This window comes from Salmo trutta, chromosome 1 (assembly GCF_901001165.1).
Source record: "Salmo trutta chromosome 1, fSalTru1.1, whole genome shotgun sequence".
In the NCBI taxonomy this organism is placed as follows: domain Eukaryota; kingdom Metazoa; phylum Chordata; class Actinopteri; order Salmoniformes; family Salmonidae; genus Salmo; species Salmo trutta.
Genome location: NC_042957.1, coordinates 40,157,741 through 40,185,517, shown reverse-complemented (window position 1 = coordinate 40,185,517; position 27,777 = coordinate 40,157,741). Strand labels below are relative to the sequence as shown.

General features: G+C 41.0%; 1 protein-coding gene across 1 annotated transcript in view; it reads right to left on the bottom strand.

Annotated features, from left to right (window-relative positions):
- Nucleotides 1-717: 717 nt before the first annotated feature.
- Nucleotides 718-27,777, bottom strand: part of LOC115195799 (nuclear receptor-binding protein-like) — a 38,032-nt gene continuing 10,972 nt past the window's right edge. Inside the window, exons 4-17 of the mRNA XM_029756058.1 lie at nucleotides 22,256-22,345; nucleotides 21,439-21,479; nucleotides 21,204-21,298; nucleotides 19,888-19,962; nucleotides 19,724-19,782; nucleotides 19,470-19,568; nucleotides 11,939-12,071; nucleotides 11,624-11,714; nucleotides 11,349-11,399; nucleotides 6,502-6,637; nucleotides 1,924-1,977; nucleotides 1,535-1,598; nucleotides 1,188-1,243; nucleotides 718-960 (exon numbers count right to left, since the gene is read on the bottom strand). Of these exons, the coding sequence (XP_029611918.1) occupies nucleotides 865-960; nucleotides 1,188-1,243; nucleotides 1,535-1,598; nucleotides 1,924-1,977; nucleotides 6,502-6,637; nucleotides 11,349-11,399; nucleotides 11,624-11,714; nucleotides 11,939-12,071; nucleotides 19,470-19,568; nucleotides 19,724-19,782; nucleotides 19,888-19,962; nucleotides 21,204-21,298; nucleotides 21,439-21,479; nucleotides 22,256-22,345 (1,140 nt within the window). The 3' untranslated portion in view covers nucleotides 718-864. The remainder of the gene's footprint in view (nucleotides 961-1,187; nucleotides 1,244-1,534; nucleotides 1,599-1,923; nucleotides 1,978-6,501; nucleotides 6,638-11,348; nucleotides 11,400-11,623; nucleotides 11,715-11,938; nucleotides 12,072-19,469; nucleotides 19,569-19,723; nucleotides 19,783-19,887; nucleotides 19,963-21,203; nucleotides 21,299-21,438; nucleotides 21,480-22,255; nucleotides 22,346-27,777) is intronic.

Genomic DNA, 27,777 nt, shown 5'->3' with positions numbered 1-27,777 from the left:
AAATGGTGTAAAATAGTCATATGTTTGAGAAATTGAAGTTATAGCATTTTTGAGGTATTTGTATTTCGCGCCACGCTCCACCATTGGATATTGGTGAGGCGTTCCGCTAGCGGAACGTCTGTCCCTAATTAAGAGTAAAGCAACAGCTCATGAGCATTCTAATAAACGAAATATTCCCTAAAAAGAACCAAACAGTTTCGTGCTGAAAGTGAAATATACACTCATGATAGACCGTACCAATAAATAAAACTTATTATAGTCACAACATTCGGAGCGCAAACGTCTCTCCCTCTCACCATCTGAGCTCAAGTGGATTGGGTAAAGGTGTCTTAACTACAGCCACAGTTACATATTCTGATGATACAAAAGAAAGCCTAGGGGGGAAAAAAACGCTTGTCACTGCATCTTTTGACGCATCAAAGAGTGATGTCCGGAGGAAGACGCCACATTCGCCCTACATACAGCACCATGTACAGTATATGTACACCAGAGTAAGCCAGAAGACATTTTTGATGGCATACCGACTGACTTTGCGTTAACTTTCAAAATACAGCTTGTAATACACTGACTTAAGTGACAACCAAGTCGTTTTTTCTTCTTTTAAAACAGAGAAGCAGATGTCTACACATAAGCAAAATTGAACAGAAGTACAAAAAGACAAAACCACCTAGTGGCAGCTATGTCCACCATAAGGTGTGAAGAGAGGCTGTGGGAAGATTTTTTTTTTGGGGGGGGGGGAGCAGGCAAAGGCTTCCCCTATCTGTCCCTGCAAAACTTTCCCATAACACTATGGGGTGAGCGACAGTGAAGTCCTGTCGGAGAGGATGAGGGAGGGGAGGGGAGAGGGAGGGTGAGGCTCCTCTGTTATGAAGAGACGGTGACTGGATTCAGGAAGCCATTCCAGTTGTAGATCTTGGAGAAGGCCTCCTCCAGAACCGAAGCGAGTCGTGGCTGGTCACCCTGGACGAGAAAAAATAATTCAGGAGCCCATTTGAAAGGCAAAGCAATTAGCAAATCGTCAGAATGCCTCATGTACTGCTATCCACTACATAGCACATCCCAACTAGTCATTGTGCATGTGAACTGGTCAAACTTATGGTAGCTTTGCCCTCTTCAGCCTGCTGGTGCTGGAGTGTTTTGAGCCTGGGGCTGCAGGTGTGCTATGAGGTCGTGACCCCTTGTCTTACCTCGCTGATGAATCCCAGCTGAACAAGCTCCACAGCCAGCTCCTGCACATTCTCATCTGTACACAAAACACACAGGTCAGTCAAAAAGCATTCAGAAAGTAGAACATCCCTGTGACCTGGCTGGTCTAGTGGTAATGCCACAGCCTCCGGCACACACATCTAGTGTCGGCAAAAGTTTGAATCCAGCTTACTTTCTACACAACCTCCATCTTTCCCCACTGTCATTCTCCTTCTACCCATTCAATAAAATAAAAAAATACAACAGCCCTCTCTACATTTATATAAACACAGCATGCAAAATATAGCTCTGTATACCACCAAATCAACTTTAGTGTGTGGATACTTACTTGCTAATAAATCACAACTTAAGTGCCTATTCAACTTGTCCTCAAATTTCAGCAATAGTGTAAGCTGGAAAAAGAAACGAAAGAGAAAAATCAGAATTTTTAAAACAGGTTTGGGATGTTTGTCAGAAAATAGCGCTCTTAACCAAACAAAGACAGGCCTCATGTCTTACCCCTGGTCGGATTCACAAAGCATCTCAAGAGGAGGGCTGATCTAGAATCAGTTTAGCCTTATAATGAATAAGATTACCCTTCTACTCTGAGACGCTTTGTGAATAAGGGCCATTGAGAGCAGTGTCACGTTTTCCAAACAATCAGTGTAAAACAATCCGATTTTATGGTGGGCTATAAGGTCCTTGCCCAGACAGCAACAAATTTAACATGAGACTTACGTGATGTTTGGCCCCCTCGTCAACAGGCTCAATGTTGCACTGCATCTGTAGGACCTGAGCAGAAATGAGAGATTTATTGTCCAAAGCTAGCAAACTCAAAACAGTAGACAACATACACGGAGTACACAAAACATTTCCATGCTCTTTCCATGGCATAGACTGACCAGGAGAATCCAGGGGTCACTATCCCTTTACGCCTTGAGACAACTGAGACATGGATTGTGTAATGTGTGCCATTCAGAGGTTGAATGGGCAAGGAAATATTTAAGGGCCTTTTAACACAGTATTGTAGCAGCTGTTTGTGTCAAGGACTGCAACGCCGATGGGTTTTTCACACTCAACAATTTCCTGTGTGTATCAAAAATGGTCCACCACCCAAAGGATACCCAGCATTAGGAGTCAACATGGGCCAGCATCCCTGTGGAACGCTTTCGACACCTTGTAGAGACCATGCCCCGACGACGAATTGAGGCTGTTTTGAGGACCAAAAAGGTGGTGGTGGGGGTGCAACTCAATATTAGAACCATGTTCTTAATGTTTGGTATACTCAGTATTTGGACACAAATATTTATTTAGCTCTTTATCACCTCACCCATTGATCCATTTATTTAAAATGTACCAAGTTTTATTTACTGTACCTCTTACAATAAAAAATAGAATATTGTAAATCTCTCTCTCTCATTAAATACCCATGTAATGACTATGGATTTCAGCCTGTATTGACTGCTATGTGGGTACCAATAATACTTTAACTCATCTAGGGCTTGACATTAATCCTTGTCCGCTTGTCCAGCGCATGTAAAAATAAATAAATAAAATAAACACACTATTTAGGACAAGTAGAATATAGATAAAACCATTTCAAACAATTACTCCGATCAAAGTTGTATCAAAGCATCAGTGTCTCCTACATGCGATGTGTTGTGCACAATCGCTGCACAGCGCATCGGAGTACAAATGTGTATTGTATTGACAGGCACTGCTTTGGTCAGTGAAAGAAATATGTTATTATGTAGTCTATATAATTGTTTAAAAAACAGATTAATTCCCAAAGCTGTTATTGAGCTATGTAAGCTACTTTATTCATAACACACACACACACACACACACACACACACACACACCCTACTTTGAGGATAATATCAACTGTCGGGTGGCAAGAGGTTGCAACTCATACAGCTGATTTGTGTGGAAAGAACAGTGCCTTCGTCAAGTATTCAGACTCTTTGACATTTTCCACATTTTGTTACGTTACAGACTTATTCTAAAATGTATTAAATAGTTTCCCCCTTCAATCTACACACAATACCCCATAATGATGAAGCAAAAACAGGTTTAGAAATGTTTGCTAATTTATAAAAACTGTAATATCACATTTACATAGAGTACCAGTCAAAAGTTGACACCCACTCTTTCCAGGGTTCTTCTTCATGTTTACTATTTTCTACATTGTAGAATAATAGTGAAGACATAAAACCATTAAATAACATATGGAATCATGTAGTAACCAAAAGTGTTAAACAAATCAAAATATATTTTATATTTGAGATTATTCAAAGTAGCCACCCTTTGTCTTGATGACAGCTTTGCACTCCTGGAATTCTCTCAACCAGCTTCATGAGGTGGTTGAGAGAATGGAATGCATTTCAATTAATAAATCCTCTTGGGGCTAGGGGGCAGTATTTTCACGGCCGGATGAAAAACGTACCCAATTTAAACAGGTTACTACTCTGGCCCAGAAAATAGAATATACATATTATTTGGATAGAAAACACTCTGAGGTGTCTGTGAGTATAACAGAACTCATATGGCAGGCAAAAACATAAGAAAAATTGAATCAGGAAGTGGGAGAAATTAGAAATGTAGTTTTTCTTTTGAATCCCTTGAAAAACTACAGTGACATAGGAGGTGCAACGTAAATCCTAACTCTTCCATTGGCTGTCAACAATCTTTAGGAACTGGTTTCATCCGTCACCTGTTACCGGGCAGAAAATTGTGGCTCAGTTAATCAGTACCCAGTCTGAGGACAGGTGTCTCGTGACGCACACGCACGTGACTTCGTTGTTTTTTTATTTTTCTTCTGGGATGAATACCTATTGCCCGGTTGTAAAATTATTGCAATTTTACGTAAAAAAATACCCTAAAGGATTGATTGTAAACATCGTTTGACGTGTTTCTACAAACGGTAATGGATTATTTGAACATTTCGTCTATGGATTTGCATCCACGCCACATGGCATTGTAAAGTGTTCTGGATGGGTTAACAAAACGGACGTATTTGGACATAAATGATGGACTTTGCAGAACAAATGAACATTTCTTGTGGAAGTGGGTGCCCTTCCGAGTGCATTCCGCCGAAGATCAGCAAAGGTAAGAAAATATTTCGAACATATTTTTAGAGATTTGTCGACGCCGTGGTTGTAGGCTAACTGTATAGCTTAGCATTGAAGGCTAAGTTCTGTACTCAGAATATTGAACAATGTGCTTTTTCCGTAAAGTTATTTTGAAATCTGACAAAGTGGTTGCATAAAGGAGTAGATTATCTCTAATTCTTTAAATAATTGTTATAAATTTTGTCAATGTTTATGAGTTATTCTGTAAATGAATGTGCCTATTCACCGGTAGTTATGGAGAGAAAACATTTTCTGAAAGTCACGCGCCAATGTAAAAATTGGGTTTTTGGATATAAATATGAATTTGATCAAACAAAAAATGCATGTATTGTCTAATATGATGTCCTAGGAGTGTCATCTAATGAAGATTGTCAAAGGTTAGTGCTTCATTTTAGCTGTATATCTGGTTTTGTGACGGCTATCCGTGCTTGGAAAATTGCTTTTTTTTGCTAATGTGCTATCCTAAAATAATCTAATGTTTTGCTTTCACCGTAAAGCCTTTTTGAAATCGGACAATGTGATTGGATTAACGAGTAGAGTATCTTTAAAATGCCGTATAATACTTGAATTTTAATTTTGAGATTATTATTTTTTTTATTTTGCGCCGTGCTATCTCACTGGTTGTTGTCCAACCAATCCCGTTAACAGGATTTTATCTCGAAGGGGTCCTCAATTAACAGGTATGCCTTGTTAAAAGTTAATTTGTGGAATTTCTTTCCTTCTTAATGCATTTGAGCCAATCAGTTGTGTTGTGACAAGGTAGGGATGGTATTCAGAAGATGGCCCTATTTGGTAAAATACCAAGTCCATATGGCAAGAACAGCTCAAATAAGCAAAGAAAAATGACAGTCCATCATTACTTTAGGACATGAAGGTCAGTTAATCTGCATAATTTCAAGAACTTTGAAACTTTCTTCAAGTGCAGTCGCAAAAACAATCAAGTGCTATGATGAAACTGGCTCTCATGAGGACCGCCACAGGAAAGGAAGACCGAGTTACCTCTGCTGCAGAGGATGCGTTCATTAGAGTTAACTGCACCTAGATTGTAGCCTAAATAAATGCTTCACAGAGTTCAAGTAACAGACATCAACGGTTCAGAGGAGACTGTGAATTTCTGCAAAGAAACCACTACTAAAGGACACCAATAATAATAAGAGACTTGCTTGGGCCAAGAAAACTCTGTCCTTTGGTCTGATGAGTCCAAATTTGTGATTTTTGGTTCCAACCGCTGTGACTTTGTGAGACTTGTCATTCATTCCAGTGGATAAACAGTAGACCTATAATCACTAAAAAAAGTACAAAATTACACTATTTATAAATACACACAACCACATGATTTTATTAGTGCCAGTGGGAGTTTTTAGAATATTAAACAAGCTCATATTTAGAGTCTGATCTAGCTAATGATTAGCCCATTGGGGTAAACAATAGAGATGCGCAACCCCATGCTTCAGCCATGTAGCCGTTATGCTGCATCAGGCGATAATACTGATTGCTAAAATAGCACACCTGCCTGATAATATGGACCATGTATCAATGTTATTGGGCTAATTTATGGAGGAGTATATAACATTTTAAACTTTCATATGTTAATTAGGCTACACATCATTGAGAGGGGGGACTTGCTTTGAAGTATACTACCTTAGCTCTTTGATCCTTGAGACATTGAATGAGGGATATATTTTGTAAAGACAGAGTATTTGGCTGGTCATTGTAATCTTGCAATATTTTACATCCTCGAGGGGAGCTATTGGGTGTGCAGTAGCTCACCAGATGGAGTGTTGACCACATGCGTTTTATATAGTAGGTAGCCTACCAGTGCAACCATTTTACTTTGTGGGGGGGGGGTTAAGTGCCTTGCTCAAGGGCACAACGGCAGGAGACTGTACATGGGATCAAAGATCAGTAGTGGTTCCTTGTATCGTACAACATAATTTTCAGTCACCTTTTAGGCCTATGGTGTTGCAGACCATTTTTTTTGGGGGGGGGGACAAGTGACTTGAGCTTTCGGACATGTATAAAAAATAATAATAATGAAATAGTCCTATAAGTGGCAATTTTTTTTTATGTCAAGTCCTGTCCTCAATTCCTCCATCTATTCCCTCTTTTTCCTTGTCCAGTGTGCCTTAAAATCCATCCCTTTACGCCTACCACCCATCTCCTGCCCTCCTCCTTTAGGTCTTACCTTCCTGATCTCCAGCTCTACAGGCTCAGGGGTGGGGGTTTTGACTGAGGGGGGGTACAATGGGGACTTCACTGCTTCCTGCTCGGGCTGCTTGGGGCCAGGCACCCCAAATGCTGTCAGAGGGTAGATCCCATTCCTGACACATCAGAGAAGGGGGCTGAGTTAGACTTCTCTCTCTCACACACACACACACACCTCTACAGATACACCCACACAAATGAGCACTGACTGCTTACGTGAGCACCAGGGTTTCCTTTAGGAAAATGTGACACCGGACATTTGACCAGCAGCATTTTAAATTTACAGGACTTAAGACTTATGCACCGGTTGCGTAACCTGATTAGGGCGTCCACACACAGTTCTCAGAAAGAGAGAAAGCACATTTAGTTTGTCATTCATCTTAATTGAACATGCAACTCAGATGCAATGGTGTGCATCATTCTTACCAAATTCCAATGAGCAATTTGAATAGAATACATAGGCGCCACCTCCATAAGGTTAGGGAAAACTTTCCCTAAATTATATTAAATAGCCTAATTCACTTAGTACTGTCTAGACAGAAATACAATTATAATAAAACAGAAAGCATGATTTGGCCACAGAGGATCATTAGCTTCTAAAAATTATAAAGCTGTGGATTGTTTTAAAAATAGCATAGCCTATAGTCAGAATGGGCCGCAATTTTGGCAGAGCACATGGCAAATTCCAAATAGATGATTGTTGAGTTGCTACTGCTAGTAAAAAGCAGAGACCCAGCTATGAATAAGGCAATATTTAAAAATACAAATTGCACAAAAACAATTTGGGGAAGCAAATGGCTATTTCTGTAAAGAGAAGACAATGAAAAGACTCCAATCTGTCTTTTAGTTATGCAAATTCTCAACTTAAGAGCGAAAAGTAACCTCTCTTATTGGCACCAGCGGAGAACGTTGGCCTTATCCCCCGGTGAGTGTGCATATTCACTGTCTTTATCACTGGGTCAGTGCCATTTTTGTTTGTTTTTGGACAATAATTTCCTCCTCCAGGTTAGATGGACGTCATATTGTATTTACGTCTCCCCTTTTTGTAGGCCTAATATATGGATCAGACGTTTTCATTTTTATTGATCTGTATGTCAGTGTCGGCAGAATAAGCAAACTACCCTGTAATTTTTGCCGTATTAAAAAGATAGTATCTATAGTATTCAATTAAATTTAAACATACATGTTGATCAATTATTGCGTCAACGTTACCAAGGGCTAAAACAGAGGTCAGCTCTATTTGTGACACAGATCGCGCTGCAAGTCCTACCTCTCCCATCTCCTCATTGGTTTATAGAAGCAGGTACCCACGTGCCATCTCCTCATTGGTTATACCTATGTGGGTGATTGAAATACGAACTGTGTTGTTGGTCATCGTGGTAACACTATGAAAGTTTAGATGACAATCACCATATAAACTCAAAGAAGAAAAACATTTGATGACTAGAAACGATTTGGTTGACCGTTTTGTGTGTGGATTAATTGTCGGAGTAGAGGACCTTGTGCATTTCAGGTAAAATAACTCAACGTTTATATCCCAGGACAAATTAGCTATCAACAGCAAGCTAGCTAAATAGGACAAATTAGCTAGCAACTACAAGCTAGCTAGCTAAATTTCCATAAATGTTTAATGCTTTTCGACCTGTCCCAAAATGAATATAATTGGTTCAGAGTTTGTTTTTATATTTCAACCTGTGTGTCGTTATCGCGTTTGGTGTGGGGGGACAAAATCAATTTGTGCATGATGGCGCACGCACACGCGCACAACCAGTTTGAGTACGGTGTAAGCAACTACGTGCTGCACTGAACAGTATTTTTTGCAAACAGTGATTGAGTTATATTATTAGCCCAAATTATGACTATCCAATCTAATCATCATATTAGAAACAGAAGACTCTCTTACGTAAGTCTGCAAATGCAAGGATGCATGGAATGCTTTATTATAAAGGTGCATTTTTAGGGTGAAGATTAGCTTCCCCAAACTGGAAAAACCCACTCGGTGCCTATGTTAGAATTACTGCCCACATTTACTTTCTCAGCCAAGAGTAACAAACAGAAATGAACAAAAATAAACAAAAACATGTAAAGTGTTTGTCCCATGTTTCATGAACAGAAATAATATCCTAGAAATGTTCCATACGCGCAAAAAGCTAATTTATAAAATGTTGATAAACTATTATTTCTTCATATAAGCGCAGCAATGCACACAAGGCAGTAGGCTGCGTGCAAATATTTGTTCCATAAGGCAAATAGCGGGGAAAAACCATTGTGAGCAGTTTCATGTGAGAGAAATTTTGAAAGAGGGAAAATCTAAAGACTAGCATGGGTTGCTAATATGACTATTGTGCCTTTGACTACTGGACAATGAAAGTGGATTTGAAAACCAATAGAACATGAGAGAAAAAGGCTACTGGTTTCAATAGCATATGGAAGTCTTTCTAAAATAATTGCCTGCACGTTTGGTTGGATATTGGCTATACTACTTTGAAGCAAGTAAGACATGCCTCAATATGTAGTCAAATGTTAAGGTTTCAAACAATTATTTATATTTAGAGAAAGAGATATATATTTTTTTATTTTCAAAATGCATATTGCCTCCAATTCATTGCAAAGTGGTATGTGACACGCTGAAGCCTGCCTAGTATGCATTTAAATGGCGAATGGGAAGCACGCTTCAATTATCAGTTAATAAAAATAACTCTTTAAAATCGTGGCCATTGTTAGTTTTTTTAATACACGATTGCCTTTAGAATTGTTGTGGAATGATTGGGCTTATTAAAGCATGTTTCACTACAGCATCAACAAACAGATGTTAAAGCTGTATGAGCAGCGTTCGTGCTACATCCACTGGTATTTCAATCAATTAATAGGCTAAAATGCATTATTCCACAATGGGATTTTTCTTCTACTGGACAATTGACCGGCGCCAATTTTATAGCTGTTTAAAACCTGTTGGGGCTAGGGGGCAGTATTGACAATTTCAGAAAAAATATGTGCCCATATTAAACTGCCTCCAACTCAAACTCAGAAGCTAGGATATGCATATTATTAGTAGATTTGGATAGAAAACACTCGGAAGTTTCTAAAACCGTTTGAATGGTGTCTGTGAGTATAACAGAACTCATATGGCAAGCAAAAACCTGAGAGAAACCCTACCAGGAAGTGGAAATCTGGATGCATGGGCTCTCTTCAAGTCGTTTCCTATTGAATACACAGTGACGTAGTAATAATTGTGCACTTCCTACGGCTTCCACTAGATGTTGACAGTCTTTACAAAGTTGTTTGAAGCTTCTACGATGAACAGAGCCTGAATGACAAGGAGGGGAAGTTGTTGAGGCAGGAGGTGACATCACTTTTTGGGGCGCGTTCACGAGGGAGGATCCTCCCGTTCCAAAACCTTTATCAAGACACAGGAACCGTCCGGTTGAAATATTATTGAATCCTCACGTTCTGAAGGCCCTAAATATTGATGTTTTACAACGTTTGACATGTTTGAACGAACGTAAATACAACTTTTTTTAACTTTTCGTCGCAACATCGTCCGTGCGCTTCCTACACTTGGAGTAGCTTACTGGACGCACGAACAACAAGGAGTTATTTGGACATAAATTATGGACTTTATCGAACAAAACAACATTTGTTGTGGACCTGGGATTCCTGGAAGTGCCTTCTGATGAAGATGATCAAAGCTAAGGGAATATTTCTAATGCAATGTATGATTTTAGATGTCCCCAAGATGGCGGCTATCTGTATAGCCTAGTGTATTTTTCTGAGCTCAGTACTCAGATTATTGCAAAGAGTGCTTTCCTCGTGAAGCTTTTTTGAAATCTTTCATAGCGTTTGCATAAAGGAGATGTTCATCTATAATTCTTTGAATGACAGTTTAATTTTGTATCAATGTTTATGACAAGTATTTTTGTAAATTGTGGCGCTGATTCACCGGCAGTATTTGAGGGAAAATATTTTCTGAACGTCACACGCCGATGTAAAATGCTGTTTTTATATATAAATATGAACTTTATCGAACAAAAAATGCATGTATTGTGTAACATGATGTCCTAGGAGTGTCATCTGATGAAGATCGTCAAAGGTTAGTGCTGCATTTAGCTGTGTTTTGGGTATTTGTGATGCATGCTAGTTGCTAGGAAAATGGCTGTGTGGTTGTTTTTGTCGATGGACTCTCCTAACATAATCGAATGTTTTGCTTTCGCTGTAAAGCCTTTTTGAAATCGGACAACGTGGTTCGATTCAGGAGAAGTGTATCTATAAAATGGTGTAAAATAGTCATATGTTTGAGAAATTGAAGTTATAGCATTTATGAGGTATTTGTATTTCGCGTCACGCGATTCCACTGGCTGTTGACTAGGGAGGTTAAATTGAAAAAAGCTGGCTGTCAAACTCATTCCACGGAGGTCCTAGTGTCTGCTGGTTTATAGTTTTTCCTTTCAATTAAGACCGGCTTTCCAAACTCGGTCCTCAGGACCCGAAGGGGCGCACATTTTGGTTTTTGCCCTTGTAATATACAGCTGATTCAAATAATTAACTAATCACCAAGCTTTGATAATTTGAATCAGCTGTGTAGTGTTAGGGGGAAAAACGTAAACGTGCACCCCTTGGGGTACCGAGGACCGAATATGGGAAACGTTGAATTAAGACCTAGACAACCAGTTGATGGGAGTTCCTTACTAATCAGTGACTTTACTTAATCAATCAAGTCCAAGGGAGGAGCAAAAACCTGCAGACACTCGGCTCTCCGTGGAATGAGATTGACACGTGGGCTAACGGAAACGCTGGTGGGCACACTTACACACATCCACATTCCCTTACCTCACATCTTCCAGGAACTTGTCCAGCTCAAGAGCAGGGAACTGGGAAAGCCTGTGGACATCAACAGATTGTTCACACAATGTCAAAACACTTCAACATCAAGTGTCTAAACAAAAGACTAAACAGCAGTTGGGGAGCATGAGTTGCTTCCATTCTCAGTTATGTGCTAGTGTGCTAACATCAGTTATGTGCTAACATCAGAGGATTTTAACAGGATAATTTCAACCCTTTTTTGATTCCAAGAGATCAAATAGAGAGGTAGATCTATGACTCACTTCATCTGAACGCCGTCCTTGAACTCCACAATCACCAGGTTTGGGTCCATGTTCTTCGTCATCTCCTCGAGAGCATTTTCTGGAATCATGTCTACATGACAGACGGGGAGAATCTCAATTCCATACCCCTCGCATCCTCTCTCCTTCTCAAAACCCATTGGAGGAGAAGGTTAGAGGGGAGGGATTTTGAGAAGGAGACGAGAAGACACGAGGAGTATGTAATTGAGACCTTCCCAGGGATAGCCCAATGAGAGCACACACACACACATTCATTTTTTTGTGTCAGTGTCAATTTGTGTGGGTCTTGTTACTCACGCTGGTGGCTTATGATGCTGTGCGCTGACAGCAACTTCAGTAAGGTTACGTCAAACAGGGCCTGGTGGAACAGCAGCTCTTTGGCCGTGGGGCGCTTACTAGGGTCCTGCTCTAAACACTTCTGGATAAACTCCTGCCACAGGCAAACATCACCGGTATTAAAAGAGACTGTTAACATCTATTAAAGACATGCTCCGGAACTTTGGCAACTACTAAGTATTTTTTAAAACCTCCCACTTTGGGCTGGATGTAACAATGTGTAGTTCATACGTTCATAATCTATGAGCAGAATTACTGTCTTACCTCAATTAGCCATGAAATTCCTAGTTTGAAAGTTTTTCTGGAAGATGTGCTGCGCCATTTTCCCCCACGTGGGCTAAGCCCCCTAGCAATTCGACCTCTAGCCAATGAACTTCAGCCTCATCATTTGAGTGACAGCTAGCAAGACGTACACACACAGCGCGAGAGAGAGAGTAATGACATGGTGCACGTGACATAGTACGCTATTTTTGGGGCCCACTTTTGGCTTGTGAGCACTACTTTCAGAACTTCTGGCTAAAAAGTAGACAAAATAACCTGAGAATTTCTTTAAAGAGACTGTTTACTCCTGGATGAACTCATGCTAAGCTACAGGACTGTTTTGCTAGCACAGACCGGAATATGTTCCGGGGTTCTTCCGATGGCATTGAGTACACCACATCAGTCACTGGCTTCATCGATAAGTGCATCGATGACGTCGTCCCCACAGTAACCGTACGTACATACCCCAACCAGAAGCCATGGATTACAAGCAACATCCGCACTGAGCTTAAGGGTAGAGCTTCCACTTTCAAGGAGCGGGGCTCTAACCCGGAAGCTTATAAGAAATCCTGCTATGCCCTACGACGAACCATCAAACAGGCAAAGCATCAATACTGGACTAAGACTGAATCGTATTACACCGGCTCCGACGCGCATCGGATGAAGCAGGGCTTGCAAACTATTACAGACTACAAAGGGAAACACAGTCACGAGCTGCCTAGTGACACAAACCAACCAGACTAGCTAAATTACTTCTATGCACGTTTCGAAGTAAGTAACACTAAAACATGCATGAGAGAACCAGCTGTTCCGGACGACTGCGTGATCAGGTATTCCACAGCCGATATGAGAAAGACCTTTAAATCAACAGGTCAACATTCACAAGGCCGCTGGGTCAAACGAATTACGTAGGACGCGTACTCCGAACATGCCATGACCAACTGGCAAGTGTCTTCACTGACATTTTCAACCTGTCCGTGACTGAGTGTGTAATACAAACATGTTTCAAGCAGACCATCATAGTCCCTTAGCCCAAAAACACTAAGGTACATTTCCTAAATGACTACCGACCCGTAGCATGTCTGTATCCATGAAGTGCTTTGAAAGGCTGGCAATGGCTCACATCAACACCATTATCCCAGAAACCCTAGACCCACTCCAATTTGCAACAGATGATGCAATCTCTATTGCACTCCACACTGCCCTTTCCCACCTGGACAAAAGGAACACCTATGTGAGAATGCTATTCACTGACTACAGCTCAGCATTCAACACCATAGTGCCCTCAAAGCTCATCACTAAGCTAAGGACCCTGGGACTAAACACCTCCCTCTGCAACTGGATCCTGGACTTCCTGACAGGCCGCCCCCAGGTGGTAAGGGTAGGGAACAACACATCCGCCATACTGATCCTGCCATTATTGAAAGAGATTGTGATACTTCACATCTCAAAATTGGGTTACTTAATGTTAGATCCCTCACTTCCAAGGCAGTTATAGTCAATGAACTAATCACTGATCATAATCTTGATGTGATTGGCCTGACTGAAACATGGCTTAAGCCTGATGAATTTACTGTGTTAAATGAGGCCTCACCCCCTGGTTACACTAGTGACCATACCCCCCGTGCATCCGGCAAAGGCGGAGGTGTTGCTAACATCTACGATAGCAAATTTCAATTTACAAAAAAAAAACAATGACGTTTTCGTCTTTTGAGCTTCTAGTCATGAAATCTATGCAGCCTACTCAATCACTTTTTATAGCTACTGTTTACAGGCCTCCTGGGCCATATGCAGTGTTCCTCACTGAGTTCCCTGAATTCCTATCGGATCTTGTAGTCATAGCAGATAATATTCAAATTTTTGGTGACTTTAACATTCACATGGAAAAGTCCACAGACCCACTCCAAAAGGCTTTCGGAGCCATCATCGACTCAGTGGGTTTTGTCCAACATGTCTCTGGACCTACTCACTGCCACAGTCATACTCTGGACCTAGTTTTGTCCCATGGAATAAATGTTGTGGATCTTAATGTTTTTCCTCATAATCCTGGATTATCGGACCACCATTTTATTGCGTTTACAATTGCAACAAATAATCTGCTCAGACCCCAACCAAGGAGCATTAAAAGTCGTGCTATAAATTCTCAGACAACCCAAAGATTCCTTGATGCCCTTCCAGACTCCCTCTGCCTACCCAAGGACGTCAGAGGACAAAAATCAGTTAACCACCTAACCGAGGAACTCAATTTAACCTTGCGCAATACCCTAGATGCAGTTGCACCCCTAAAAATTAAAAACATCTGTCATAAGAAACTAGCTCCCTGGTATACAGAAAATACACGAGCTCTGAAGCAAGCTTCCAGAAAATTGGAACGGAAATGGCGCCACACCAAACTGGAAGTCTTCCGACTAGCTTGGAAAGACAGTACCGTGCAGTATCGAAGAGCCCTCACTGCTGCTCGATCATCCTATTTTTCCAACTTAATTGAGGAAAATAAGAACAATCCGAAATTTCTTTTTGATACTGTCGCAAAGCTAACTAAAAAGCAGCATTCGCAAATGGAGGATGGCTTTCACTTCAGCAGTAATACATTTATGAACTTCTTTGAGGAAAAGATCATGATCATTAGAAAGCAAATTACGGACTCCTCTTTAAATCTGGGTATTCCTCCAAAGCTTCATTGTCCTGAGTCTGCACAACTCTGCCAGGACCTAGGATCAAGGGAGATACTAAAGTGTTTTAGTACTATATCTCTTGACACAATGATGAAAATAATCATGGCCTCCAAACCCTCAAGCTGCATACTGGACCCTATTCCAACTAAACTACTGAAAGAGCTGCTTCCTGTGCTTGGCCCTCCTATGTTGAACATAATAAACGGCTCTCTATCCACCGGATGTGTACCAAGCTCACTAAAAGTGGCAGTAATAAAGCCTCTCTTGAAAAAGCCGAATCTTGACCCAGAAATTATAAAAAACTATCGGCCTATATCGAATCTTCCATTCCTCTCAAAATTTTTGAAAAAGCTGTTGCACAGCAACTCACTGCCTTCCTGAAGACAAACAATGTATACGAAACGCTTCAGTCTGGTTTTAGACCCCATCATAGCACTGAGACTGCACTTGTGAAGGTGGTAAATGACCTTTTAATGACGTCAGACCGAGGCTCTGCATCTGTCCTCGTGCTCCTAGATCTTAGTGCCGCTTTTGATACCATCGATCACCACATTCTTTTGGAGAGATTGGAAACCCAAATTGGTCTACATGGACAAGTTCTGGCCTGGTTTAGATCTTATCTGTCGGAAAGATATCAGTTTGTCTCTGTGAATGGTTTGTCCTCTGACAAATCAATTGTAAATTTCGGTGTTCCTCAAGGTTCCGTTTTAGGACCACTATTGTTTTCACTATATATTTTACCTCTTGGGGATGTCATTCGAAAACATAATGTTAAATTTCACTGCTATGCGGACGACACACAGCTGTACATTTCAATGAAACATGGTGAAGCCCCAAAATTGCCCTCGCTAGAAGCCCGTGTTTCAGACATAAGGAAGTGGATGGCTGCAAACTTTCTACTTTTAAACTCGGACAAAACAGAGATGCTTGTTCTAGGTCCCAAGAAACAAAGAGATCTTCTGTTGAATCTGACAATTAATCTGGATGGTTGTACAGTCGTCTCAAATAAAACTGTGAAGGACCTCGGCGTTACTCTGGACCCTGATCTCTCTTTTGAAGAACATATCAAGACTGTTTCAAGGACAGCTTTTTTCCATCTACGTAACATTGCAAAAATCAGAAACTTTCTGTCCAAAAATGACGCAGAAAAATGTATCCATGCTTTTGTTACTTCTAGGCTGGACTACTGCAATGCTCTACTTTCCGGTTACCCGGATAAAGCACTAAACAAACTTCAGTTAGTGCTAAATACGGCTGCTAGAATCCTGACTAGAACCAAAAAATGATCATATTACTCCAGTGCTAGCCTCCCTACACTGGCTTCCTGTTAAGGCAAGGGCTGATTTCAAGGTTTTACTGCTAACCTACAAAGCATTACATGGGCTTGCTCCTACCTATCTTTCCGATTTGGTCCTGCCGTACATACCTACTCGTACGCTACGGTCACAAGACGCAGGCCTCCTAATTGTCCCTAGAATTTCTAAGCAAACGGCTGGAGGTAGGGCTTTCTCCTATAGAGCTCAATTTTTATGGAATGGTCTGCCTACCCATGTGAGAGACGCAGACTCAGTCTCAACCTTTAAGTCTTTACTGAAGACTTATCTCTTCAGTAGGTCCTATGATTAAGTATAGTCTGGCCCAGGAGTGTGAAGGTGAACGGAAAGGCTGGAGCAACGAACCGCCCTTGCTGTTTCTGCCTTGCCGGTTCCCCTCTTTCCACTGGGATTCTCTGCCTCTAACCCTATTACAGGGGCTGAGTCACTGACTTACTGGTGTTCTTCCATGCCGTCCATGGGAGGGGTGCGTCACTTGAGTGGGTTGAGTCACTGACGTGGTCTTCCTGTCTGGGTTGGCGCCCCCCCTTGGGTTGTGCCGTGGCGGAGATTTTTGTGGGCTATTCTCGGCCTTGTCTTCGGACGGTAAGTTGGTGGTTGTAGACATCCCTCTAGTGGTGTGGGGGCTGTGCTTTGGCAAAGTGGGTGGGGTTATATCCTGCCTGTTTGGCCCTGTCCGGGGCTATCATCGGATGGGGCCACAGTGTCTTCTGATCCCTCCTGTCTCAGCCTCCAGTATTTATGCTGCAGTAGTTTATGTGTCGGGGGGCTAGGGTCAATCTGTTACATCTGGAGTATTCTCTTGTCTTATCCGGTGTCCTGTGTGAATTTAAATATGCTCTCTCTAATTCTCTCTTTCTTTCTCTCGGAGGACCTGAGCCCTAGGACCATGCCTCGGGACTACCTGGCATGATGACTCCTTGCTGTCCCCAGTCCACCTGGCCATGCTGCTGCTCCAGTTTCAACTGTTCTGCCTGCGGCTACGGAACCCTGACCTGTTCACCGGACGTGCTTGTTGCACCCTCGACAACTACTATGATTATTATTATTTGACCATGCTGGTCATTTATGAACATTTTAACATCTTGACCATGTTCTGTTATAATATCCACCCGGCACAGCCAGAAGAGGACTGGCCACCCCTCATAGCCTGGTTCCTCTCTAGGTTTCTTCCTAGGTTTTTGGCCTTTCTAGGGAGTTTTTCCTAGGGAATTTTTCCTAGCCACCGTGCTTCTTTCACATGCATTGCTTGCTGTTTGGGGTTTTAGGCTGGGTTTCTGTACAGCACTTTGAGATTTCAGCTGATATACGAAGGGCTATATAAATAAATTTGATTTGATCCTCAACACAGGAGCCCCTCAGGGGTGCGTGCTCAGTCCCCTCCTGTACTCCCTGTTCACTCATGACTGCATGGCCAGGCATGACTCCAACACCATCATCAAGTTTGCTTATGACAACAGTGGTAGGCCTGATCACCTCTAGGGAGATCAGAGACCTGGTTGTGTGGTGCCAGGACAACCTCTTCCTCAACGTGATCAAGAGAAAGGAGATGATTGTGGACTACAGGAAAAGGAGGACCGAGCACGCCCCCATTCTCATCGACAGGGCTTTAGTGGAACAGGTTGAGAGCTTCAAGTTCCTTGGTGTCCACATCACCAACAAACTAGAATGGTCCAAACACACTAAGACAGTCGTGAAGAGGGCATGACAAAGCCTATCCCCACTCAGGAGACTGAAAAGATTTGGCATGGGTCCTCAGATCCTGAAAAGGTTTTACAGCTGCACCATCAACAGCATCCTGACTAGTTGCATCACTGCCTGGTATGGCATCTGCTCGGCCTCCGACCGCAAGGCACCACAGAGGGTAGTGTGTACGGCCAAGTACATCACTGGGGCCAAGCTTCCTGCCATCCTGTAACAGGCGGTGTCAGAGGAAGGCCCTAAAAATTGTCAAAGACTCCAGCCACCCTTGTCATAGACTGTTCTCTCTGCTACCGCACGGCAAGCAGTACCGGAGCGCCACATCGAGGTCCAAAAGGTTTCTTAACAGCTTCTACCCCCAAGCCATAAGACTCCTGAACAGCTAATGAAAGGGCCACCCAGACCCAGTCTTCTACACTGCTGCTATTCTCTGGTTATAATCAGTGCATAGTCACTTTAACTCTACCTACATGTACATATTATCTCCATTACCTCAACTAACCGGTTCTCCCGCACATTGACTCTGTACCGGTACCCCATGTAGCCTCACTTGTTATTTAACTGCTGCTGTTTAATTATTTGTTACTTTTTATTTGCGATTACCTATTTTTTTTTCTTAACTTCTTAATGCATTGTTGGTTAAGGGCTTGTAAGTAAGCATTTCACTACCTGTTATATTCGGCGTATGTGACAAATACAATTTAATGCCACAAGCAAAAAGACATACAGCTGTTAAGAGAAGCAGTTTACACAAAACAAATGAATTGGTGTTTTGTTCTGAACGGTAGTCGAGTCAAACTATGGACTATAGTTTTCTTAAAGGGATAGTTCTCTCCTAAGTCTAAGTTTGTCAAAATGTTTTCAGAGTTAGAATGTTCAAGTAACATTCGAGGGAGTTGGATTTGAGTGAACTATCCCTTTAAGATACAATATGCACTATATAGACCAGGGTTACTCCTGAGTGGCGCTGCGGTCTAAGGCACAGCATCACAGTGCATCACTACAGACCCTTGTTCGATTCCAGGCTGTATCACAACCGGCCGTGATTGGGAGTCACATAGGGCGGCGCACAACTGACCCAGCGTCATCTGGGTTAGGGTTTGGCCGGGGTAGGCCGTCATTGTAAATAAGAATTTGTTCTTAACTGACTTACCTAGTTAAATAAAAATAAAAATAAACTCTTATCCCACGAGGTCCAGAGCCTGCTGGTTCTCTGTTCTACCTAAATTAATTGCACACACCTGATGTCCCAGATCTAAATCGGTCCCTGATTAGCGGGGAACAATGAAAACATGCAGTGGAACTGGTTTCGAGGTCCAGAGTTGAGTTAGAGGGATATAGACTATAGTTATGTTCAGGCTGGACTGGGATTGGTTTATGCCCTTCAGGACAACCCCGGACAATTCTGTATTTCCATGCAACTCATCTCTTTGTTGCAGTGTGTATAATGTAGTGTCTAAGGAATCACCAAGACAAACAAAACAGTTGGATGTGTACTGCTAGGCCAGGACCCTGATTCACCCTCTGCAGCGGGTCCTCCAAGGACTGAATGGCACTGTTGATGGCTTCTTGGGACACGTACGATGACTCACTGTTACTCTGTATCGCCAGGACAGCCATCTGAGGATGTGTGGGGAATAGAAGATCAGAAACAGGACCAGAAAAAACAGTATTGGGCTCTAAACTTCATCAAGTTGCCATGGAGCAAGACCACAGTCATCCACTTCCACTACAGAACATGATCATTTAGTCAACCTCAAACGGTCCTCACTCACCTCTAAGACGCACATTCCAAAGGAATAAATATCCACGGCAGTGGTGACATCCGCAATAGCTGTGAGAAGAAAAATACCCATGTCAATCAATGTTAGTGACATTTCTACAGACAAAAAAACAACTCCATTACATGGTTTCTCAAAAGGTCAAAAAGGTTACCTACCTCCATACTCGGGAGCAAAGAAGTGCAGGCTCTTCTGCTCCTCCCGACAGGTTTTGACGTGGTTGTTGATAGTGTCTGGGGCCACCGTAATAGACATAGGGTTTGCAAAGGGAGGGTATATTACTGGAAACGTTTCTAGTGGCTTTTTTTGGGGTACTTCAGATTATCACAGGTGTCTCATTATCCCTGGCTCTCTGTGGCATTATCAAGTGTAAAATATATAAAATAATCAAATAAGAGGATTTAAATATATGAAATAGAATGTCAAAGCTGTAAAACATTACCCTAAATATAAATCAATTTAGGGGTTCTGCATGAAAAATAATTTATATTGTTTTTACACATTTATTTATTTTACTATGTAGGGCTGTGACCGTCATGGACTTTTGGATGACATTAATTGGCCAGCCAAATGACCACGGTCTCTGTAATAACCGTTCAAATAGACAAAACATTTTCTCCTCTGCTTCTGACTACATGTGCTGCCAAAGATTATATTTCGGTGTGCTGCTGCATCTTTCTTGTGCCTTTATGAGTGTTTGTTCGTTACAACAGTTTGCTTGTTTAAGCAAGGAGCAACATTTTCATCACGTTGTTAAGAGTACACGTTACCGCAGAAACGGACTCAACCACACAAATGCCTGGCCGTCCCGTCTTAGTTTTTTTTTACAGTTATGACGGTTATTTTATTTTCATGATGTCTCCATCCATAACCGTCAGTTCCACGGTTATACGTAAATGTGCCAGCCCTATTACTATGTCAATATGTCTTTGTTGTAAATGCTTTGGCACAAAACTGGTAGCAGTTGTTAAAAAAAAGCAAATAGTTGGAAGAGTTGCAGAGCCATTGTTGATTAGATGCTTTTTTCATTAATTAGGCTATTTTGTCTTGATCCATATGGTCTATCCACTAGAAACTCATGGACACCAATATAAAAATATATACTATACGAAAACTTTTTTAAAAAGTTCAAGTATAAATTACCAAAATTGCAATAGACTGCTATAAATTACCTGTTTATTACTCAAATTATAGTAATTTACTGGTAGCTTTGCAAGCATAAATAGACAAGTGACAAATTAGCCCAAAGGGAATGGGGAACTTTCAGCGTGGGACAGGCCTGGGATCTATTCAGTAGGGCCCATCGTCACAAAACGTTTTGTAACAGATAATGACAAATCTGTGTTCAGCCAATACTTCCCCCGGTTTCTAAATGTTTCCTCCCTACAGACCATGGTCTTGGTTTTGAAGATACAAGAAAGTCCCTTTTCTGAGAAGGTTGACATTTAGTGTGATTGATGGATCGGAGGCCCACCTGAGCCAATCTTGATGAGGCCATTGTGCTGGATGAAGATTGTGTCACAGGTCAGGTTGCCATGGATGATGGGAGGGTCACAGGAGTACAGGTAACTGGGTAGGAGAGAAAGGTTACCGGACACTTCAAGAGAAGTGTGTGTGAGTTTTTAGAGCACAGAACTGACTCCAGGGGCCTCAGTCTGGAAAGAGAAATCCAATAAAAGTAACCTGCTGGATATGTGCATGTGATTGACCTGAGAGCAGACAGTATCTGTGTACACCAGCGCTTCCAGGCCTGACAAAAGTGAAGGACAACAGAGAGCACAGAGATTAATAAAGCTTCGGACTACAATGTCTGACTTTCAAACCTACTTGAAATGTGATTATCGTATGCATGCTGTTCTGTGTTAATTCTCTAAATCACCATTTCCCAAATCCGGTCTTGGGGCCCCTCCTGGGTTGGGGCCCCTCCTAGCACTACACAGCTGATTCCAATATCCAACTCATCATCAAGCTTGGATTTATTTGACTCAGCTGTGCAGTTCTAGGGAAAACAGAAGGTGCACCTAGGTAGGCCCCAGGACCGTGTTTGGGGAAACCCTGCTCTAAATGACCAGATTAGGCTGCAATTAATCCCCTCCTCCCTCTACAGCCAACAGAAAAGGGGTATTTTTTTAACTGAACCATGGGAAACCAAGGCAGTACATACAGATGACAGACATTCTGCTTATAGCTTCACTTGGGTGGGTCTAGTTTCAGCCTGTCCTGGTTGTATTGTAAATTTCATTTTTTTTATCAGTTCTTGAAAAGGGGCAATCTGCAGTTCAAACAAAGCGTACATCCTGCCACTGTTTCGGTAAACAGCTGAGGGATGGGGCTGTTGTAAAACAAGCTTATATTTGGGGTTCTGATGGGGTATGACAGTTGAACTAAGATCATTAGGCATTTATACGTTATATTCTTAAAGAATCAATGGGTATTTATCATTAATTTTAGTCTAAAAATGTATGTAGCACCGCTGATTGCTCCTTTAATATCAATACTAAAACAGACTAGCAATCCATCCCGTACTTTTTCGTTCATCGTCTTGTGTTTTTTTGTGGTCTTTTTCAGAAACTGCTTCAGGCTTCCCGAAGACATGTATTCTGTGATGAAAATGACCTGCGAAGGTAAAAAATACAAAAATAATTAATTTCCTGAATAATACATTCAGTTTATTTCTTATTATTAATATGTAGTTATGTTACTGCATTGAGAAGATCTCTTAGCCTGGCCCTATTTTCCTTCACGTCAGCCTAGTACTTGTGAAACTTGACAATGTTCAAGTGCTCCAACTGGATCAAGTTGTCAAACACCGCTTTGACTTTCTCCTGATGGACAGACATGAGTGAGAATGCAAATACGGTATTTCTATTTTATTTTTTACAATCAATCATACCTCAACCATCAACTAATAACGTGTGTAAATGAGTTCAACCATTGTACATTTGGACATTCTCCCTCTTGTAATCGAGAGGTATTACCAGATGCAGTTTAACAATTAACCCCAATTAAGCTCATTATTACAAACTAAAGCCCTTAGCCTAGGTTAATGTAATCTGCTTCAGTGTTTCTTTTCCAATGGGTTTTAGTTACGTTTTTGGCTAACCAGGTCTAGATTTACTTGATTGTGGCCATATTTGTGATCACCTGGTGCTCAGGAGATGTTTAATAACTAGGGCCTAGGTGTCTGACAACTGATGAAAATCCTGACTTTCTAAGGAATGCCAAGAATGTTCTTTCACATATTATGTTGGAAAGCACTACAACACAAAGCTCCAACTACAGACCTGCCAACCTTGACCAATTTTTTATGAGTACCACTTCAGCACGGCGGCAGCACCCCATCCCCGCAGACCCCATGACAGCACACGTGCGACACCCACACTGCTCAAATCACAGGCAATAGTAAAAAAAAATGTATGCCTAATAATGTTGACAGAAGACTGTCTCAGTAGGAACGATAGCCTAAGACACTAATGAGTGCTTGGTAATTGACTATGAATAAGTGGGTGATAATGCAACGTCGGGCACTTTGACCGTGCAAACTTTAAGTAATTAAAACTTATTCAAACACCATTTTACCAGTATTGTACTTGTCTTTGATTTGTCTAGAAACTATATCTGATAATGGCTGCGATCGTACTATTCAGGAATGTATATATTTTTGTCATTTTTCCCCAGACAGCCATAGACAAATGTCATTTCCATCACGTCATTAAACATCCATTTTAGTTGAAAATGAAATATCATACAATTGATTTATAACGGATTTCTTATACATTTGTACATGAACTTGTATTGAATATTAAAGTGATCTTTAAGGTTTTCCTAATATTAATAATTCAACACGATGCCTGAATGTATAAACTTGCCTTGGTGACAGCTAAAAACATTTATTTATCATGAAAAATTTGATATTTCCACCCAACCTTTTTGTGAGATTACAGCAGTTACAGCAGTAGCCGATGGGCAGAGCTCAAGGAAGTAGGCCAGTGTTTTTGAGAGATGGGCCCAGATAGCAGAGGGGTCATGCCGCATAGAAGAGCTCAGTGAGCAAAGTGAAACTATATCATTTGTGGTATATCCAACACATGTGTGGAGGGTCACCTGCTTGTGAGAATCACCAACGTGAACTGCCTGGATTTCACTGGTATATTTACACAGGTAGTTCTCTGCAAAGTCAATATGCACAATGACCTCCTCTTTCCCCAGAATCTCTTAATTCTCTCAGTTTGGAGTATTGGTGTCGAATGTTGAACACGTGTTTCCCCAACTTCTCTTTCAATCCTTTGGAGAAGTCCTCCAATAGAATCTGCAGTGAGCATACCTTTTCTTTTACTATCAAATGTACAGTGAACTTTATTTTTCTTCTCTCTCTCCTCAGCTTTGTTTTTCCACTCAAACCACCATGTCTGCTCACCAGCATCAAAGTCAGATGTTTTAAGCTCTTTTGCTTGGCAAAGGGAGCACTCTCTATACATGCACTCTTCAAGTTCTCACAGCACAAAGACTCAAAAATGTTCTCAATGTTGCTGCAGCTGATCACTTTGTGATACTGTAGTTTGTCCGCCATGAACTGGAGGTTGGCGTGGGTTTTGCAGAGACATGTGTCCCTATCCTGGACTGTTGGCTTAACAACCCAAAAACGATGTCTTTTGCAGAATTCATAGTAGGAAATTAGAATATTCCCTCTTAAACTTCTGATAAAGGTTCTGAATTGTGCTATTCAAGAAGCGCTTCTGCTTTTTCTTCTTGTTCCTCGTTAGTGTGTCCTTTTTCCCTGTTGTTGCTCTGCTGTTGTCATGTTCATAGAATATAGTGATTTTCTCTTCTGTGGCAGTGCTAATTCTGTTACACAGATTTTTCCTGGAGCATTGAAGACTTGATGGCCTGTTTTCATTTGCCCTCATTGCTTTTGCTGAAAATCCAAATTCTCTGTTTGCGGCTTTGACCAGGCCATACTTTCTCAGGATGTTGCCTCTGAGCATTTTTGAAGCCACTTGTTTGTCTTTGGCACTACACATTTTTTTTTTATACTTTTGTTTTAACTCTGCAATGATGGCATTTTGAAACAAAATCCTAAAGTTCTCGGAGTTCCCTTCATTTGCTGTTTTGTCTTTGTGGAATCTTGTCTCTTCATTTTGTTCATCAGTCGATCATACCTTTTTTTGTATTTCTCGGCTTTCCGTAAAGCATTATCAAGTTTGACATTTGTCATACTAAGATCTCTGTATGCTTTTGAGCGACCTCTTCCAACCTTTTTCCTTCCAGCAAGTATTCGACTTCTCATTCCTGTTGCAGATGATGAGGAAGGGGTATCAGGGTGTGCATCAGGTGGCAGGTAAGTTAGGGGCAGGTATGTTAGCCTCATGTTCTGGCTGCAAGTCATCTGGTGACTGAGGTGGCGTGTTGCCTGATAGGTAGGTCTCCATTGTAACTGTTCTCTTTAAAGTCTGTCTTCTATTCCGTTGGTTACATTTCCATTGCCATCTCTTGTTTCTTTGTTCTCGTTTTGTAAGCTCAGAGATAGATTTCACTTCTTTCTTCTCTTTTTTCTTCCAGTATCTCTCCCTGTCTTTTTGCAGATGTTCCTGGTATTGTATAGGATCATTTCTTTTTTTGTTTCTATATGTCTGTGACCTCTGTGCTGTTTTATGCGGCATCTTCTAAAAATAAAGACAAATACTACTTAGTTTTCAACTTGTGCACACCTTGGAGCATTTTCTAGATTCAATTAATTTAAAACATGACTAAATAAGCCTAAAGTAAAAAGAAAAAAAAAGTAAAGTAAAAACGAATAAGAATGGATTTGTGTCATTTCCACCACACTTAAGTTTGTGATGGAAATGACATTTCTACAGTTTCTGGAGAAAATTGACAGACAGCTTAGCATGCTTTGATTAGTATTACAGCTAGCATATCGTTTACATTAAAAATTCAAAAGTTCTACCACAAATTAAAGAAATTATAGCCTGTTTGGAAATGACTGACAATTAAAATATTCTCTACACAAGCAATATTTACCTCAATTTTTCGTAAACTTCTGGACATCACATCTGGAACAACTGTCCACTGCAGACATGTGCTTCAGTGTCACAATATGTTTCCATTGTAACTAAATTGACATTCTCTTGAAAAAACTTTATTAAAACCTTTTGGGATAGGGGGCAGTATTGAGAATTTTGGAAAAAATATGTGCCCATTTTTAACTGCCTCCTACACCAACTCAGAAGCTAGAATATGCATATTATTGTTCAGGTTTGGATAGAAAACACTGAATTTTCTAAAACTGTTTGAATGGTGTCTGTGAGTATAACAGAACTCCTATGGCAGGCAAAAACCTGACAAGGTTTCAAGCAGGAAGTACCCTGTCTGACAAGGAGTCGTGCGTCTTGCATCTGTTTATTGAAAAGTAAGGATCTTAGCTGTAACGTGACAATTCCCAGGGCTCCGATAGGCTCTCAGAACCCGCGAAATACCTGAAGGTTGACGAGGCAGCCTCAGGCTGAAACACATTATCGGCTTTGGCAAGTGGCAGCTCAGAGGACCTTTGAATGAGGCGCATGCACGATTCGCTCCTGAGGAGAAATTTTATTCGGCTGTTTAGGCTCAATGCATATTCCGGTCGGAATATTATCACTTTTCTACGAGGTAAATGGCATAAAAATTGGTTTTAAACAGCGGTTGACATGCTTCGAAGTACGGTAATGGAATATTTAGACATTTTTTGTCACGCCAATGCGCCATGCGCGACACCGTGATGAAGCATTCTGATAGTGTCTAGAACTCACGAACAAAACGTCGCTGTTTGGATATAACGATGGATTATTTGGGACCAAACCAACATTTGTTATTGAAGTAGAAGTCCTGGCAGTGTATTCTGACGAAGAACAAGCAAGGTAAGAACATTTTTCTTATAGGAAATGTGATTTTGGTGGAGGCTGACCTGGGTGTGTGTCTAAATAGCTAGCCCTGTGATGCCGGGCTATGTACTTAGATTATTGCAAAATGTGCTTCATCCGAAAAGCTATTTTAAAATCGGACATAGAGTGCATAGAGCAGTAATGTATCTATAATTCTTAAAATAATTGTTATGCTTTTTGTGAACGTTTATCGTGAGTAATTTAGCAAACTGTTAGTAAATTCCCCGGAAGTTTGCGGGGGTTATGCTTTTTCTGAACGTCACATGCTAATGTAAAAAGCTGTTTTTTGATATAAATATGAACTTGATTGAACAGACATGCATGTATTGTATAACACAATGTCCTAGGTGTGTCATCTGATGAAGATCATAAAAGGTTAGTGCTGCATTTAGCTGTGGTTTGGGTTTATGTGACATGATATGCTAGCTTGAAAAATGGGTGTCTGATTATTTCTGGCTGGGCACTCTGCTGACATAATCTAATGTTTTGCTTTCGTTGTAAAGCCTTTTTGAAATCGGACAGTGGGGTTAGATTAACGAGATTCTTGTCTTTAAATAGCTGTAAAATAGTCATATGTTTGAGAAATTGAAGTAATAGTATTTCTAACGATTCAAAAATCGCGCCACTGGATTTCAGTGGCTGTTACGTAGGTGGGACGAGTTCGTCCCACATGCGCCAGAGAGGTTAATGGAGAAATTTGTCCTCAGTGGTGGAAATGACAACACTCCCAAAGGACAGGTATATTTTCTGTAAAAAAACAATATAAAGGCATACTCACAATAAATATTGATACAGATTTTATTTAATTGACTCTTTCTGTAGTACATAACATGATATAATGTGTAATTAATGTCCTCATAGAAAAACATAGAAGCTTAAAAGTCTGGGTCAGGGACAAGGGCAAAATAGTGAAATTGAGGAATAAAATGCATCTGAAAAGTAGCTAAAATACTTGATAGAGAGTTGTTTAAAAAAGTATGGGGTGATTCCAGTATGAACTTAACATACAAGTATTTGTTTTATTTTTTATAAAATCCCCAAAATTGACCCGAGGACATGGAAGTGCCCGTAGTTGCAGAATCACCCAAATATAGAAATCAGGGCTCTTCCTAGGAATTTCTGACAAGG